The sequence below is a fragment of the Camponotus floridanus genome, unplaced genomic scaffold (assembly GCF_003227725.1).
Source record: "Camponotus floridanus strain SB8 unplaced genomic scaffold, Cflo_v7.5 scaffold2, whole genome shotgun sequence".
Classification (NCBI taxonomy): domain Eukaryota; kingdom Metazoa; phylum Arthropoda; class Insecta; order Hymenoptera; family Formicidae; genus Camponotus; species Camponotus floridanus.
In genome coordinates, this window is record NW_020229325.1 from 6515410 (window position 1) to 6531340 (window position 15931).

Genomic DNA, 15931 nt, shown 5'->3' on the forward strand with positions numbered 1-15931 from the left:
ACTATATACAGTAGTGCAACTCTTCCGATTTTGTGTTGGCCAAAATGGAGTGCGCGAAATGAAGGAGTTGAATAGTAACGCCATCTAAACTTCTCTCTTGCTTACTCTTTCGTTTTTCGTTCTCTCTCACCATTTAAATATTTAGTTTAAATGCCTACCTAAATATATCGCGTAATAAATGATTTTTACATGTGTGTAATAATTTAAGGCCTTTGATATACAAAAATTTTAGTCGTAACCGTAAGATAGTAAGAAAACTGACCAATCACAGTTGATTATTCTTTTATCGCAGAAAGAATACTCGACTATGATTTGTCAGTTTTCTTACGACCTTACGGTTACGACTAAAATTTTTGTACGTGCAAAGGCCTTTATAGATGTAAGTTTACAATATTGTAAGTTTTGTTATTATATATATATATATATATATATATATATAATAAATTAAATAGATATAGATGTAATAGATATAGATAGCATTAAATATTTATAATAGATTTAATGTCATAATATTATTACTAATATACTAATATACTTTATTACAGACAATTATTTTATATAAATAACTTTGTGTATCTTATATATATACATATATATATATATGTGTGTGTATAAGATACATAAAGTTATTTATATAAAATAATTGTCTGACCTAAGGCCGGGTCTACAATAGGTAATTTAAGCCTTAGGAGATTGACCAATCACAGTCAAGTATAAAGAGAATATTCGACTGTGATTGGTCAATTTCTTAAGGCTTAGAGCTTAAATTACCTATAATATATGTATATAATATACGTAACGTGAACTATAGATTTTCAGCGCTGGCAGTGAATTTTGGAACATGCTTATATATAATAATATATATATATTACAGATTATCAAGCTCAAAAATGTTCATAATGAAATTCTTGTTTGTTCAATTTTTATCTCAACAATACACGAACAAAATATAAAAAAGTGCCATTGAGCATTTTAATATTGGAATATGTTTACATTTTTTGGCAAATCGTTCGCACGAAAAGAGATATAAGTATTCTCAGAAAATATATTATCTCCTGACGTAAAGCGATAAATATAGTTATCAGGCCATTAATTTCATGTTGAATTATCAGATGCGCCTTTATATTTTATATATACATATATGTATATATTGCCTTCAAAATTAAGATTGATGGTTTCACTAATATTGTGTTTTATATACGTGATATATATTTGTCAATAAAAAATTATGCACTAATAAATTCAAATTATTTCAACATCCGTGTATAATACATATATTGAAAGAATTTGTCAAAATATTATCTATTAAATTCAAATTAATTTTTCTTCTTGAAGCCTCTTGTAATTTTATGTTTAAATATTTTTCGAATTTTTTAAGATTACTTTTTAAGATTCTATCAAGTTCCTCTTGTCTTTCTTTCGGAAAGAAAAAATCTCCATTTTTATTATCGTCAGTATTATTTTATACATTTTTTAGCACCTAATATACTCGTATACATATATATATATATATATATATATATATATATATATATATATATATATATATATATATGGTGGATACGAAAAAATTAACCCAATGTCCGAATAGCAGGTTATGTTGGAAACGAGTATCCAACGCGCGATTGTTGCTTCTTGTCTTTAAAGAATTTGGAGAACATCCGGATGTAATCAAAGTATATATTGCATATTTCACTCAACATATATTCTAGGAAGTCTCTTGATCAAGAATATCAAATTTCAGCTCAACAACGTGGCAATGTCGTCGAAACGCGCATATGTCAGTTGCGACCTCGAGGAAGGCTAGATCAGGAAGACGTTTCATCGGTCTTGCTGAGCAACCAACGTGTCATATGCTGTAATTACGAGTTTCGTTCAAGAATTTTTTAGTATTTCTACCTCCTTTTTAGTAACTTTATCTTCCCTTTATCCTCGAGATATTATTCTGTCATTTTTAAAAAGGCAAATCAGGGTCTCAGCGAATCAACGACTTCCTTGAGATCGACCCGAGAAATACCATTTTTTTGTTTATCTTGACGATAGCGAAATAAATTATCATGTGTGCTGATAAATTTAATATTTATCAGCACATATGATAATTATTATACGTTTAATATTTATCAGCACACATAATAATTATTACTGATAATATTATCAATAGAAACTTTTTCAAGCAATTTATCAATCAGCTATTTAATAATTAGACAAATTGTAAGACTGCAATTGTTATGATTTTTAACTGTTGGATTAATGCATAATAATGTATTATAATTACATGTCTATAATCATAATTGATTTGTTATAAAAATTTAAATTTTCTATATTCAGGAAAATATTAAAAATTATTAATAAAATTATTAATAAAAATTATTTTTTTCTCTAACTTAATTTTCATCTTTATAACTTCTTAATAAAATCTCTATTGTTAGAAAACTTGCTTTGAGAAATTAGAATCAGACAATATCTATAAGTTGACGATCTTGTATAGCTTTATCATACATTGTTTATCTAGACAATAAATTTCTGTATTATGTTAACTTAGGTGCAGAACAATAATCATTAATCAATCTTTATTTTTTATTACAGGTATTTTCAATTGATAAATGACTGTGACTTCCACAAGATACTTCTCTTTCTACTTCCTGAAATTATGAATGCAATCATGTAGAATCTAGAGTCAGACAAGAGGAAGATGACGCCGCATTTTACAGCTTTGACTTCAGTGCGGAAGCGATGCTTGATTGTACTCTTATTAGTCCTGGTACCATGTGCGATTTTGAATCTACTGATGCCTTCAGACATGCATGAAGAAGCTATATTGCAGAATAGCATTGCCGAATTACAAGCTAAGCTGGAGCATTTGCATGCCAAGTATATTGGTAGTCAGGAGGAAATAAATCTGTTATCGCATCAACTACTACAGCTGATTGAAAACAATCACATCCTGCCAGATTTGCAACTGCTCATCAATAATGGCACCTCTAATATTACCAGCATCAAATTGCCTTCAATTTACAACTTTCTACCACATTTTCTGAATGATCCAAATAGCTTGCGTCCTGCATTTGTGCAGAGCAAAGGTAGATCAGGTGTAAGTATAGTGTTGGGTGTACCAACAGTAAAGCGTGAGGTTCAGTCTTATCTTATGGCGACTTTGAAAAACCTGTTGGATCGCATGAACGCCTCGGAAACTGCGGACACGCTGATCATCGTTTTAGTGGCTGAAGTAAGTAAAATTATTGATTATGAAATAATCTATTAATTCCATTTGCATATTGTGGAATTTAATTAACATACATTTCATAACAATATACATTTTCTTTGCAGACAGACATGGATTATGTAACATATGTTGCAAAGCAAATTGAAGTCCAGTAAGTTTATGCGATTGAATTTTCATTTTGTTTCATCTTATTTTTTCAACTTCCAAATGAATACAATCCTTTTTATAATGTTTTCTCTCGCATTTCATTTTAGATTTCCAAGCGAATGTGAAGCTGGCGTTATTGATGTAATATCGCCATCATCATCTTTTTATCCAGATTTGTCAAAATTGCGGGATACTCTCGGCGACGATCATCAACGTGTCGTATGGCGATCCAAACAGAATCTGGACTTTGCCTTTCTCATGTCCTATGCTCAGACTAAAGGCACGTTTTATGTGCAACTAGAGGATGATATTTGGGCCAAGAAAAACTTTATAACTACTATGAAAACCTTTGCATTGCAGAAGATTGGTACAAAGGAGAATTGGTTTGTCCTTGATTTCTGTCAGCTCGGATTTATTGGTATGGCATATATATTTTATATAGCAATAATAAATATGTCACATAGATATTACAAATTATATTAATACAGGAAAACTGTTCAAATGTGTGGAATTGCCTTGGCTGATTCAATTCTTTTTAATGTTTCACAATGACAAGCCTGTTGATTGGTTGTTGGATCATTTGATATCGACCAAGGTCTGCAGTCTTGATAAAGATAGTGTAAGTATAAATAATCAAAAAGGAGAGCTAATAAAATAATCTAATCATTCAAAGAAATCTTGTTTCTTTTTTACAGAAACACTGTAAAATGGCTAAAGCAGAATTATGGGTGCATTATAAGCCTTCTCTTTTTCAACACATAGGAACACATTCCTCTTTAAAGGGCAAAGTACAGAAACTCAAAGTAATATTGAATATTTCTATTTTTGACAAAGATTTGAAAAAGATACAATTACGATGGACCAAATTATAATTGTCGCGAATTTATATTTATTTAGGACAAGCAATTTGGAAAGATAACGCTGTTTTACGCTCACGAGAATCCCGAGGCGACTGTAGAAACTCAAATTAAACCTTACAAACAATATACATTGCAAAAAGCATACAAGGGTGAATCATTCTTCTGGGGTCTACTGCCACAGCCAGGAGATCACTTAAAGTTTAAATTTTCACATCCTATTTTTATAAAAAAGTAAGTTAATAAGACAAATGATTTAGATTTTTTTATTTTGGATGTGAAATCTCACAATTATTATATTATTTTATATGCAGGTACTTATTTAGGAGTGGAAATCCTGAACATCCATCTGATAGATTTTATAATACGACAGTGGAAGTATTGTCCGAGATGTCTTCATTGTTGGATAGGAACAGTAATGATGTGACAGAGGATGGTTATGTTATTATAGGTAACAAAAGAAATCCTATATGTATTTTGTAATAAATTTTTGCATAAATTTTATTTAACAATAGAATTTTTTTAAGAGTTATTAAATAACAGATTATTGTAAATTAGGTAAATTTGATGTACTTGGTATTGCTGAAGGGACTGTGGATCGAAGATTGGGTAGAATATCAGTGCTTCGTTTAACTATACACAGTGAAAGCGAAAACTGGGCCATTCTGTCCGAGGTAAAAATTCCCGGTGTTTTATCTTATAATATTAAATTTTAATATTAATTCTTATTGTAAGAAAATAATTTTTTTAATTAGATTCATATAGTAGAGGATCAACCTAGCTGACTGAGGGGTGAGAATTCTCGAGCGTTCTTTCAATACCATCTGTACGGTTAGCGTAAGCGACTGGTTTTATAACATTTATTATTTTTACATTTTCTATTCCGCTATCACACATGTTATATATTGAGTGGAGCAATATAGCAGTTATTAGTTCAATACCGTCCATTACACAAGAGATGTGTGTGTGCGTATGTTTTCAACTATTAAATGAAGCAAATTTTTCTATTGGTCCAGTATTTTGTACAGGTTTTTTTTTTTTTTTTTTAAGTTTATAGTATATGATTGTGTGTGCTAAAGAACACAAAAATTCGAGTGGTAATATATAACGATTTCCCTTTTGATATTTATACATTTAGTTTAATGAATGAATATAATGGCACGTTGTTAAATCTCTTAGATCAATTTTAGCATCAGTGTGTTTCATGTGTGTTTTCTGTATAAGATTGTGTCTTAATTTTTGAATTAATCGTGTCTCAATTATTTAACCGAAACTGTACCTGCATTTACGTGTTTTTGATTCATTGTTGATATTCGCGTGTAGAAATCCTTTGCGTACAAGGTTCAGGGATCACATTTAGGTAAATGTGACTGTTTACACTGAAAAGATGATACTTAGACTGGAAAGCGCAAAATATAATACTAGATTAAAGTGTGCAAGCGCTGGATATATGATAAAAGACAAGATATATAATTATATTTAAAAAAAGGCAAACTTTATAAAGCGAGACATACTTACTTACATATAATCCACGCGACTATGTGTATTCTGTATACACAAATCTGTAATTTATTGTCAAACGACGTGTTAACGTCGATTCAAACGTTTGTTAATGTTTGACAAACGGTGATATTAAGACTATATTCTTCTAATATATGTACAATTATTTATTTCGCGTACCTTTCTTTATATACGTATATATATGTATGTATACACACACAGATATGTATACATATATATACATACACATGTGTATACATACATATACGTATATATTCCTATACATGATAATAATAAAAATATATTTTTGTGACAAAAAATGTCTTTGTATTGACGTTGTGTTAACTTCTATCTTGCAGTCTAAAAAAATGTAAAAGAAATTTTTGATTGAAAATATAAAAGTAATCCTGTTATGTTACGACTTCGAATAGAGTGAAATTGAAGCTGGACGAGGATTAGATAAATAGATGCCGTCCCAGAAAATTACAAACATCTTAATTACGTTCTCTCAGGGAAATTAATACTCTATATGGTTTGGGACCGGCCGTGATACCCTCTACGAAATCTTGTGTGGATGGTCGCGGCTCACCGGGAACCACGGAGAAGCTGAACGCCTGCAGCAGAGTGGCCGTTATCACAAAAATGTTGCTTCTAGCTAACATCTCCCCCATGCAACGACGTTTGCCTTTGTAAGATGCAAATTATGTTACATATTTGATTACTAATGTGTTATATAAACATAATAGTGCAAGGAAGATAATGAGACATACATACCGAGGCTAAAGGGAAAATATTTTTTTGGCGTAACGACGTTGCCGTTACTGTCGAGGAATCTTTCCGGGCAAAAATCTTCCGGATCAATCCAAGACTCGTCCATAAGCACTCTATTGAAATTCACAACGAGCATCGTGTCCTAGAAGAGATAATAATTATTTATTTTCACTTTTATCAACTTGCAAAGTTCGTTAAGTTTTTTATCTAACGATTTGATATTTTCATATTTTGTGATTACTTTTGGTATCTTATGGCCCACAATAGTAGTATCTTTCAATGCTCTATGCGGAATGTTCAAAGCACGACCCATGAATATTCTTATAGATTCCAAGACAATAGCTTGGACATATGGCATTCTGAAAAACAAGGATCGATACTTTATACGAGTGAAAGAATTTTTATGAATTTAGTTTCGTGCGCAAAATTAATATTCTCGCGCATTTACATGTGAAAGTAATCAACCATGATTTACCTTGGCTTGTCGGCTAACGTGGGAAATCTATCGCGACCAACAACTCTATCTATTTCTTCATGTGCCTTTCTTTGAACCTGCGGAAACAGTATCAAGTACAAGAATCCAAAATTAAGTGCTTTCGAAGTTGTTTCTGAGCCTGCCATGAAGAGATCGACACAAATCGCCAACAATTGTGATTCTGAAAAATTTATTTTCTCTTATTATATGAAATCATTCTTACAGTAATAATAATGTTATGTCTTATGGAACCATATACATCTAAATACCTGAGAACGTATCGCTGCAATCTTTTGAATTCAGTACAGTCAGATAGACATCCATCAAATCCCGCGGCGCGCTTGATACGAATGTATTTTTATGATTATGCAATTCCTCCTGTGAAAAAGGATTCTTCAACAATCAAAAGTAATCTTCAGCAAGTTATCTTCAAGTATCGAGACACTTGTTCCTAAAACAATCTAATGATATATTAATACATGATAATAATAATATTCGCTCACTTTCAGGAATGCCCACAATTCTTGATGCATTTGTATAAATGATTTGTAGCCGGACATTTTTGGTGCGATAAAGCGTAACGCTGGGAAATGGCTGAAAAGTGCGCCCATCATGTCGACTTCTGACAGGAGTTTCGTGAGGATTCGCTGTAGATACGTAAGTTTCTTGTCGCCAGTATCATATCTGCGAAAATCAAACATTGACATTAAAAATCCTTTTTCTTTAGGCTTTTTAGATTCATTCAAAAGAACAGAAACAACAAGAGTAATTGATACGGACCTTTTACCAGCCATCATCTTCCAAAGAGTATTTAATACGGTCACTCCGAAAGCGTCATGCATAGATATAATCATTCCCGCCGATTGAGAGACTTTTCTGACTTCCGCATAGTCTTCGGCTTTCATGTATAGATCCGCTACTGTCCGAGTCTTATGATTGGAGATCTTATTCTCGATTATATTGTCCTCGTTACACAACTTTGACTTATTTAGATTGTTCTTAGAATCTTTCTGCAGCTTATATATTTGTCCTGTATTATTGTTGTTTATCGATTTTTTTACGTCAGTGATCTCGTGATTATAACCGTCTCGAAGCAGTTTCTTGAAATGTTCTACTAGCTTTAATGCCTCTTCTTCGATGATCGTGGCCATGCTAGTACGACCGAAGCCAAATTCCTTCAGGTGTCGCAAAACGAATCGTCGTTGTTCCACCCACAATCGTTCATCCACGACGACGAGACCTGAAATATTGTTATTTAATTATTTTTCGACGTTCGAGGAAATGTTTCATCTTTTTTTCCAGATAATTATTTCAGATGATTACCACGTCTAGCGCCCCAAGTTCTGGCTTCATAAAAGGGTCCGATCGGTCTGCCATCGCAGTCTTCGTTATTCAGCATCGCTCGTATGCTCACCAGGTCGTTTAGGACGACAATGCGGTCTTTGCCGATTTTTAGACCAACCACTGGACCGTACTTTTTGCAGAGAGTTGAGCAGGTCTTGAAGAGATACCCGGTTTCCTGACGGATGCGCGCCAATTCCAGCACACAGCCCAGAATAGGCCACCATCTTGGACCTGATGATGATGAAGAATGTTAGTCATAATTCAAGAAAAGAAATTGCTTAAAAAAGATATTCATTTACCTGGTGGGTATCCTTTTGGTTTGTAGCAGCCTAGATATAGCAACAGCAGTATCAGTACTAGTAATAACGTTGCCGTGACGAGCATTTTATAAATTTAATCTACAACATATCAATAAAACAATATTTAAAATAGTGTATTAAAAATATTTAAAGATGTAAATTAGAAAAATATAGATAAAACTATATATCCAAAAAAATATATCCGATAATAAATAATAAGAATTTTTGAATTCGTAAGAAATATGAATTCCATAGAGAGAGTTATATGTTTCTGTCTAATTTCTTTTAGCTTGTTTAGATATTAAGTTCATGCAATCGGTATTTGCGGCTGGATATTCGCTCACGTATGCATCCAATGTACATATATGACAAACATTAAACGAGCTTGGAAAGAAAGTGAAACACTTGTGGTGCTCTCATGAGAGAGAGTTGCATATGGAAGAATCGGCGCGTTACTTGCACAAATGCACCGTCACTCGCATTATCCCATAACTGATTGCGTAATTGATGTACGTTTAACAGCATTTCATTACGACGTGCGCAAGGTAGTTCTTCGTGGTTCGCTTTCAAATTCCCCGGTCTCGATCATGTCTGCTTTGGAATTTGTCGATGCACTCGGAATAGCATTATCACGCATGATTGATCGATTCGAAATATAATTATTGCAAGAATCTATGCATGTATGTTTAAATTTAATTATTTGACATTTGATTTGGAAATTACGCAAAAAATATATCCAAAAATTTTCAGTTTCTTTTATTAACTGAAATATAAATTACACAGATATTACGTTTTTTTATGATGGCACACTTTATAAAAAATATATATAAATATATATATATATATATATATATATATATATATATATTACTATAAACTTTAGAAAAACATGTAAAATTTTTTTGAACAATACCGACATTTTTAAGCCATAATGTAGAAAATTGTCTATGGCTTGAGATGCAATAACGAAATTTAATATACAATGATTAATTTTACATTCACTTGCATAATTTAAAAATTATAAAAGTGAATGTAAAATTAATCATTGAATATTAAATTTTCATTATTAAATTTCATTATTGATTATTCTAAATGTTCGATTATTTCATTATTAAGCAAATAAAGGAAAGCACGTTACATCGTCTTGTTCAAGCACATCGCGAAGTGAAAGACTTCTCACCGTAAGAGGAGTCGATTGCATTTTCTTTTTCTCGAATCCTTGAATTTATCTTACCTTGCACCTGGAGAAATTTTCTCGTCCGTTGTATAAGCGAAACTGGCCGTGGACCAGCGTACGGTCCGCTTTTAAAAGCCCCACTTTGTCCCATACGTTTCTCTAATGTGTAAATATAAAAATATAATAGGTGGGTTTCTAAGTGGGTATTTAATTAACTTTATCCGGCTCAAACGGGGAAATGGCAAATTTCGAAAAGATTCTAATACATGACAAGATCTCGATACAAAATTTAAATATGATTGCAAGATATGTTATTTTTTTTAAGATAATTGAAATCTCAACATAAAAAGAGAAGATACATTAGAGAATATTAAAAATCATTTGCGACAACTCGACAAATGGTCCAGTATTTTGTACAAGTTTTTTTAAAGTTTATAGTATATGATTGTGTGTGCTAAAGAACACAAAAATTCGAGTGGTAATATATAACGATTTCCCTTTTGATATTTATACATTTAGTTTAATGAATGAATATAATGGCACGTTATTAAATCTCTTAGATCAATTTTAGCATCAGTGTGTTTTATGTGTATTTTCTGTATAAGATTGTGTCTTAATTTTTAAATTAATCGTGTCTCAGTTATTTAACCGAAACTGTACCTGCATTTACGTGTTTTTGATTCATTGTTGATATTCGCGTGTAGAAATCCTTTGCGTACAAGGTTCAGGGCTCACATTTAGGTAAATGCGACTGTTTACACTAAGAAGATGATACTTAGACTGGGAAGCGCAAAATATAATACTAGATTAAAGTGTGCAAGCGCTGGATATATGATAAAAGACAAGATATATAATTATATTTAAAAAAAAGGCAAACTTTATAAAGCAAGACATACTTACCTATATATAATCCACGCGACGTATGTGTATTCTGTATACACATACGTCAAATCTGTAATTTATTGTCAAACGACATGTTAACGTCGGTTCAAACGTTTGTTAATGTTTGACAAACGGTGATATTAAGACTATATTCTTCTAATATATGTCCAATTATTTATTTCGCATACCTTTCTTTATATACGCATATATATATATATATATATATATATATATATATATATGTATACACAGATATGTACATACACATATATACATATATATATACATACACATGTGTATACATATACGTATATATTCCTATACATAATAATAATAAAAATATATTTTTGTGACAAAAAATGTCACTTTGTATTGACGTTGTGTTAACTTCTATCCTGCAGTCTAAAAAAATGTAAAAGAAATTTTAGACTGAAAATATAAAAGTAATCCTGTTATGTTACAACTTCGAATAGAGTGAAATTGAAGTTGGACGAAGATTAGATAAATAGATGCCGTTCCAGAAAATTACTAACATCTTAATTACGTTCTCTCAGGGAAACTAATGCTCTATATGGTTTGGGACCGGCCGTGATACCCTTTACGAAATCTTGTGTGGATGGTCGCGGCTCACCGGGAACCACGGAGAAGTTGAACGCTTGCAGCAGAGTGGCCGTTATCACAAAAATGTTGCTTTTAGCTAACATCTCTCCCATGCAACGATGTTTGCCTGTAAGATGCAAATTATGTTACATATTTGATTATTAATGTGCTATATAAACATAAGTGCAAGGAAGAGATGAGACATACATACCGAGGCTAAAGGGAAAATATTTTTTTGGCGTAACGACGTTGCCGCTACTGTCGAGGAATCTTTCCGGGCAAAAATCTTCCGGATCAATCCAAGACTCGTCCATAAGCACTGTATTGAAATTCGCAACGAGCATCGTGTCCTAGAAGAGATAATTATTTATTTTCACTTTTATCAATTTGCAAAGTGTGTTAAGTCTTTTGTCTAACGATTTGATATTTTCATATTTTGTGATTACTTTTGGTATCTTATGGCCCACAATAGTAGTATCTTTCAATGCTCTATGCGGAACGTTCAAAGTACGACCCATGAATATTCTTATAGATTCCAAGACAATAGCTTGGACATATGGCATTCTGAAAAACAAGGATCAGATTCTTTATACGAGTGAAAGAATTTTTAAGAATTTATTTTCGTGCGCAAAATTAATATTCTCGCGCATTTACATGTGAAAGTAATCAACCATGATTTACCTTGGTTTGTCGGCCAACGTGGGAAATCTATCGCGACCAACAACTCTATCTATTTCTTCATGTGCCTTTCTTTGAACCTGCGGAAACAGTATCAAGTACAAGAATCCAAAACTAAGTGCTTTCGAAGTTGTCTCTGAGCCTGCTATGAAGAGATCGACACAGATCGCCAACAATTGTGATTCTGAAAAATTTATTTTCTCTTATTATATGAAATCATTCTTACAGTAATAATAATGTTATGTCTTATGAAACCGTATACATCTAAATACCTGAGAATGTATCGCTGCAATCTTTTGAATTCAGTACAGTCAGATAGACATCCATCAAATCCCGCGGCGCGCTTGATACGAATGTATTTTTATGATTATGCAATTCCTCCTGTGAAAAAGGATTCTTCAACAGTCAAAAGTAATCTTCAGCAAGTTATCTTCAAGAATCGAGACACTTGTTCGTAACAATCTAATTATATACTGATACACGATAATAATAATATTCGCTCACTTTCAGGAATGCCCACAATTCTTGATGCATTTGTATAAATGAATTGTAGCCGGACATTTCTGGTGCGATGAAGCGTAACGCCGGGAAATGGCTGAAAAGTGCACCTATCATCTCGACTTCTGACAGGAGTTTCGCGAGGATTCGCTGTAGATACGTAAGTTCCTTGTCGCCAGTATCATATCTGCGAAAATCGAACATTGACATTAAAAATTTTTTTTCTTTAGACTTTAGACTCTTTAGATTCACAAAAGGACAGAAACAACAAGAGTAATTGATACGGACCTTTTACCAGCCATCATCTTCCAAAGAGTATTTAATACGGTCACTCCGAAAGCGTCATGCATAGATATAATCATTCCCGCCGATTGAGAGACTTTTCTGACTTCCGCATAGTCTTCGGCTTTCATATATAGATCCGCTACTGTTCGAGTCTTATGATGATTGGAGACTTTATTCTCGATTATATTGACCTCGTTACACGACTTTGACTTGTTTAGATTGTTCTTAGAATCTTTCTGCAGCTTATATATTTGTCCGATATTATTATTGTTTATCGTTTTTTTTTCAGTGATCTCGTGATTATAACCGTCTCGAAGCAGCTTCTTAAAATGTTCTACTAGCTTTGATGCTTCGTCTTCGATGATCATGGCCATGCTAGTACGACCGAAGCCAAATTCCTTTAGGTGTCGCAAAACGAATCGTCGTTGTTCCACCCACAATCGTTCATCCACGACGATGAGACCTGAAATATTGTTATTTAATTATTTTTCGACATTCAAAGAAGTATTTCATCTTTTTTTTCCAGATAATTACCAAGTCTAGCGCCCCAAGTTCTGGCTTTATAAAAGGCTCCGATCGGTCTGCCATCGCAGTCTTCGTTATTCAGCATCGCTTGTATGCTCTCCAGATCGTTTAGAACGACAATGCGGTCTTTGCCGATCTTTAGACCAACCACTGGACCGTACTTTTTGCAGAGCGTTGAGCAGGTCTTGACGAGATATTTGGTTTCCTGACGTAAACGCGCCACTTCCAGCGCACAGCCCAAAATCGGCCACCATCTTGGACCTGATGATGATAAAGAATGTTAGTCATAATTCAAAAGAAATTGCTTAGAGAAGGAACCTTCGTTTACCTGGTGGGTATCCTTTTGGTTTGTGGCAGCCTAGATATAGCAACAGCAGTATCAGTACTATCAATAACATTGCCGTGACGAGCATTTTATAAATTTAATCTACAACACATTATTAAAAAAATATTTAAAATAGTGTATTAAAAATATTTAAATGTGTAAATTAGAAAAATATAAATAAAACTATATATCCAAAAAAATATATCCTGCAATAAATAATAGGAATTTTTGAATTTGTAAGAAATATGAATTCCACAGAGAGAGTTATATGTTTCTGTCTAATTTTTTTAGCTTGTTTAGATTATAAGCTTAGATATTAAGTTCATGCAATCGGTATTTGCGGCTGGATATTCGCTCACGTATGCATCCAATGTACATATATTACAAATATTAAACGAGTCTTGGAAAGAAAGTGAAACACTTGTGGTGGTTCTCTCATGAGAGAAAGTTGCATACGGAAGAACCGGCGCGTTACTTGCACAAATGCACCGTCACTCGCATTCCATAATTGATTGCGTAATTGATGTACATTTAACAACATTTCATTACGACGTGCACAAGGTAGTTCTTCGTGGTCGCTTTCGAATTGCCCGGTCTCGATCCTGTCTACTTTAGGAATTCATCGATGCACTCGGAATAGTATTATTGTGCATGATTGATCGATTCGAAATATAATTATTGCGAGAATCTATGCATGTATGTTTTAATTTAATTATTTGGCATTTGATTTGGAAATTACGCAAAAAATATATCCAAAAATTTCCGGTTTCTTTTATTAACTGAAATATAAATTGCACAGATATTATGTTTTCTTTATGATGGCACACTTTATAAAAAACATATATAAATATATACACGGTGTCTCAAAACTCATAATGATTCTTTCAAAGACAGATTCCTGGGAGCATTTGGATATGATTTTTCCGCAACGAAAATGTCGACGAAGGCCATTATTTTTTGCATGTTTCCGATTTTTGTCATGATATATCTTTGCAATTAAGCTCTAAATTAAAACTCAACTAAAGTAAACTCTATTTAATATTAATCGAAGAATGTGGTTTTGTTAATATTTTATTTCTACAAAGCTTAGTGTACGAAAAACCCCTTATTTCTAATCACTTATAATTCGAAAATTATTAATGCTTCGATATTTTCGTTGAGGAAAAATCGTTTTCAGATGATCCCAAGAATGTGTCTTTGAAAGATTCATTTTGAGACACTCTGTATATTATTATAAACTTTAGAAGAAAAATGTAAAATTTTTTTAAACAATACCGACATTTTTAAATCAATGTAGAAAATTGCCTATGGCTTGAGATGCAATGACGAAATTTAATATACAAGGTTTAATTTTACATTCATTTTTATAATTTTTAGACTATTAAATTTTATTATTGATTATTCTAAATGAGTGATTATTTTTCATGTATCAAGCAAATAAAGGAAAGCGTTACACGTTACATCGTTTCGTTCGAGCATATCGCGAAAAAAAAGACTTGTCACTGCGAGAAGAGTTGGCCGCACTTTCTTTTTCTCGAATTCTTAAATTTATCGTACCTTGGACCTGGAGAAATTTGTTCATCCGTTGTATATATAAGCGGGACTGGCTGTGGACCAGCGTACGGTTCGTTTTTAAACGAAATTCTCCCTCTTTGTCCCATACGTTTCTCCGATGTGTAAATGGAAACATAATATTTAAGTAGGTCATTAATTCACTTTATCCGGCTCAAACGGGGAAATAGCAAATTTCGGAAAGATTCTGATATATGACAAAATCTTGATAGGAAATTTAATAATTGCAAATATATGCTATTATTTTTAAGATAATATGAAATCTCGACATAACAAGAGAAAATGCATTAGAAATCGTTTGCGGCAACTCGTCAAGTGCTTTAAAGATTAATAACTGTACGGGAATTTTATTTATACAGAGAAGACGAATTTGATATTGAATTTTACAACATATATAATTTATTTCTTTTTTCAGCAGACATTCTGTTACGTGCATTCTGTTATGTTATCTATAGAATATTTGCGAGTTTTAATATTTTAAATCTTTAGATGATAAAATGTAAACAAATAGATGTATATATATAAAAACATATATATATATTTAAATTTATATTTATATATATAGGGTGTTTTTTAATAAGTGCGAAAAATTTTAGGAGATGATTCTTTGTCGAAACTTAAGGGAGATTTTTCCCATAAACATATACTCCTACATCTAAGGGTTTCTAGTTTCATCTCCTTATAACAATACGGAAGGCTAAAAGAAATATTAGTAAATAACTTTTTTATTAGTAGAAAATATCCATCTAATTTCATTTTTTTGTTTCAAATTT

The 15931-nt window shown here is 32.2% G+C and overlaps 3 protein-coding genes across 5 annotated transcripts; 1 reads left to right on the top strand and 2 right to left on the bottom strand.

Annotated features, from left to right (window-relative positions):
* The first annotated feature begins 1569 nt into the window (after positions 1-1569).
* Positions 1570-5165, top strand: LOC105257764 (alpha-1,3-mannosyl-glycoprotein 4-beta-N-acetylglucosaminyltransferase B). Of its 3 annotated transcripts, none has more exons than XM_011268614.3 (11): positions 1570-1676; positions 1745-1868; positions 2587-3226; positions 3328-3374; positions 3478-3788; positions 3859-3989; positions 4066-4173; positions 4268-4461; positions 4542-4678; positions 4786-4901; positions 4983-5165. In XM_011268614.3, the coding sequence occupies exons 3-11, from the start codon at positions 2693-2695 to the stop codon at positions 5010-5012; spliced, it is 1608 nt and encodes a 535-aa protein (XP_011266916.1). In that variant the 5' UTR covers positions 1570-1676; positions 1745-1868; positions 2587-2692; the 3' UTR covers positions 5013-5165. The 3 variants fall into 3 exon arrangements, with proteins under 3 accessions (XP_011266916.1, XP_011266917.1, XP_011266915.1); XM_011268615.3 differs by having other exon boundaries at positions 1570-1667; positions 1745-1858; XM_011268613.3 differs by having other exon boundaries at positions 1571-1676; positions 1745-1858.
* An 889-nt stretch (positions 5166-6054) lies between these two features.
* Positions 6055-8701, bottom strand: LOC105257765 (probable cytochrome P450 303a1). The gene is made up of 9 exons (XM_011268617.3): positions 8617-8701; positions 8297-8548; positions 7754-8213; positions 7477-7657; positions 7243-7351; positions 6974-7154; positions 6740-6857; positions 6502-6640; positions 6055-6412 (listed from the first exon to the last, which is right to left on the bottom strand). The coding sequence occupies exons 1-9, from the start codon at positions 8699-8701 to the stop codon at positions 6222-6224; spliced, it is 1716 nt and encodes a 571-aa protein (XP_011266919.2). The 3' UTR covers positions 6055-6221.
* Positions 8702-11054: 2353 nt separating this feature from the next.
* On the bottom strand, positions 11055-15226 carry LOC105257766 (probable cytochrome P450 303a1). The gene is made up of 10 exons (XM_011268618.3): positions 15144-15226; positions 13590-13688; positions 13271-13522; positions 12740-13199; positions 12458-12638; positions 12226-12334; positions 11957-12137; positions 11722-11839; positions 11487-11625; positions 11055-11402 (listed from the first exon to the last, which is right to left on the bottom strand). The coding sequence occupies exons 2-10, from the start codon at positions 13672-13674 to the stop codon at positions 11212-11214; spliced, it is 1716 nt and encodes a 571-aa protein (XP_011266920.2). The 5' UTR covers positions 13675-13688; positions 15144-15226; the 3' UTR covers positions 11055-11211.
* Between the last annotated feature and the right edge of the window lie 705 nt (positions 15227-15931).

Excerpts from the sequence above, each read along its gene's own strand:
- LOC105257766 (XM_011268618.3), bottom strand. The coding sequence starts at position 13,674 with ATGCTCGTCACGGCAATGTTATTGATAGTACTGATACTGCTGTTGCTA. Across the intron at positions 12,335-12,457 it reads AATTGTGGGCATTCCTGAAA|GAGGAATTGCATAATCATAA; the intron begins GTGAGCGAATAT and ends CCTTTTTCACAG. Across the intron at positions 11,403-11,486 it reads ATATTTTCCCTTTAGCCTCG|GCAAACATCGTTGCATGGGA; the intron begins GTATGTATGTCT and ends TGCATCTTACAG.
- LOC105257764 (XM_011268614.3), top strand. The coding sequence starts at position 2,693 with ATGACGCCGCATTTTACAGCTTTGACTTCAGTGCGGAAGCGATGCTTG. Across the intron at positions 3,375-3,477 it reads GCAAAGCAAATTGAAGTCCA|ATTTCCAAGCGAATGTGAAG; the intron begins GTAAGTTTATGC and ends ATTTCATTTTAG. Across the intron at positions 4,174-4,267 it reads GCAAAGTACAGAAACTCAAA|GACAAGCAATTTGGAAAGAT; the intron begins GTAATATTGAAT and ends ATATTTATTTAG.
- LOC105257765 (XM_011268617.3), bottom strand. The coding sequence starts at position 8,701 with ATGCTCGTCACGGCAACGTTATTACTAGTACTGATACTGCTGTTGCTA. Across the intron at positions 8,549-8,616 it reads ACCAAAAGGATACCCACCAG|GTCCAAGATGGTGGCCTATT; the intron begins GTAAATGAATAT and ends CATCATCATCAG. Across the intron at positions 7,155-7,242 it reads TTGCAGCGATACGTTCTCAG|AATCACAATTGTTGGCGATT; the intron begins GTATTTAGATGT and ends TAAATTTTTCAG.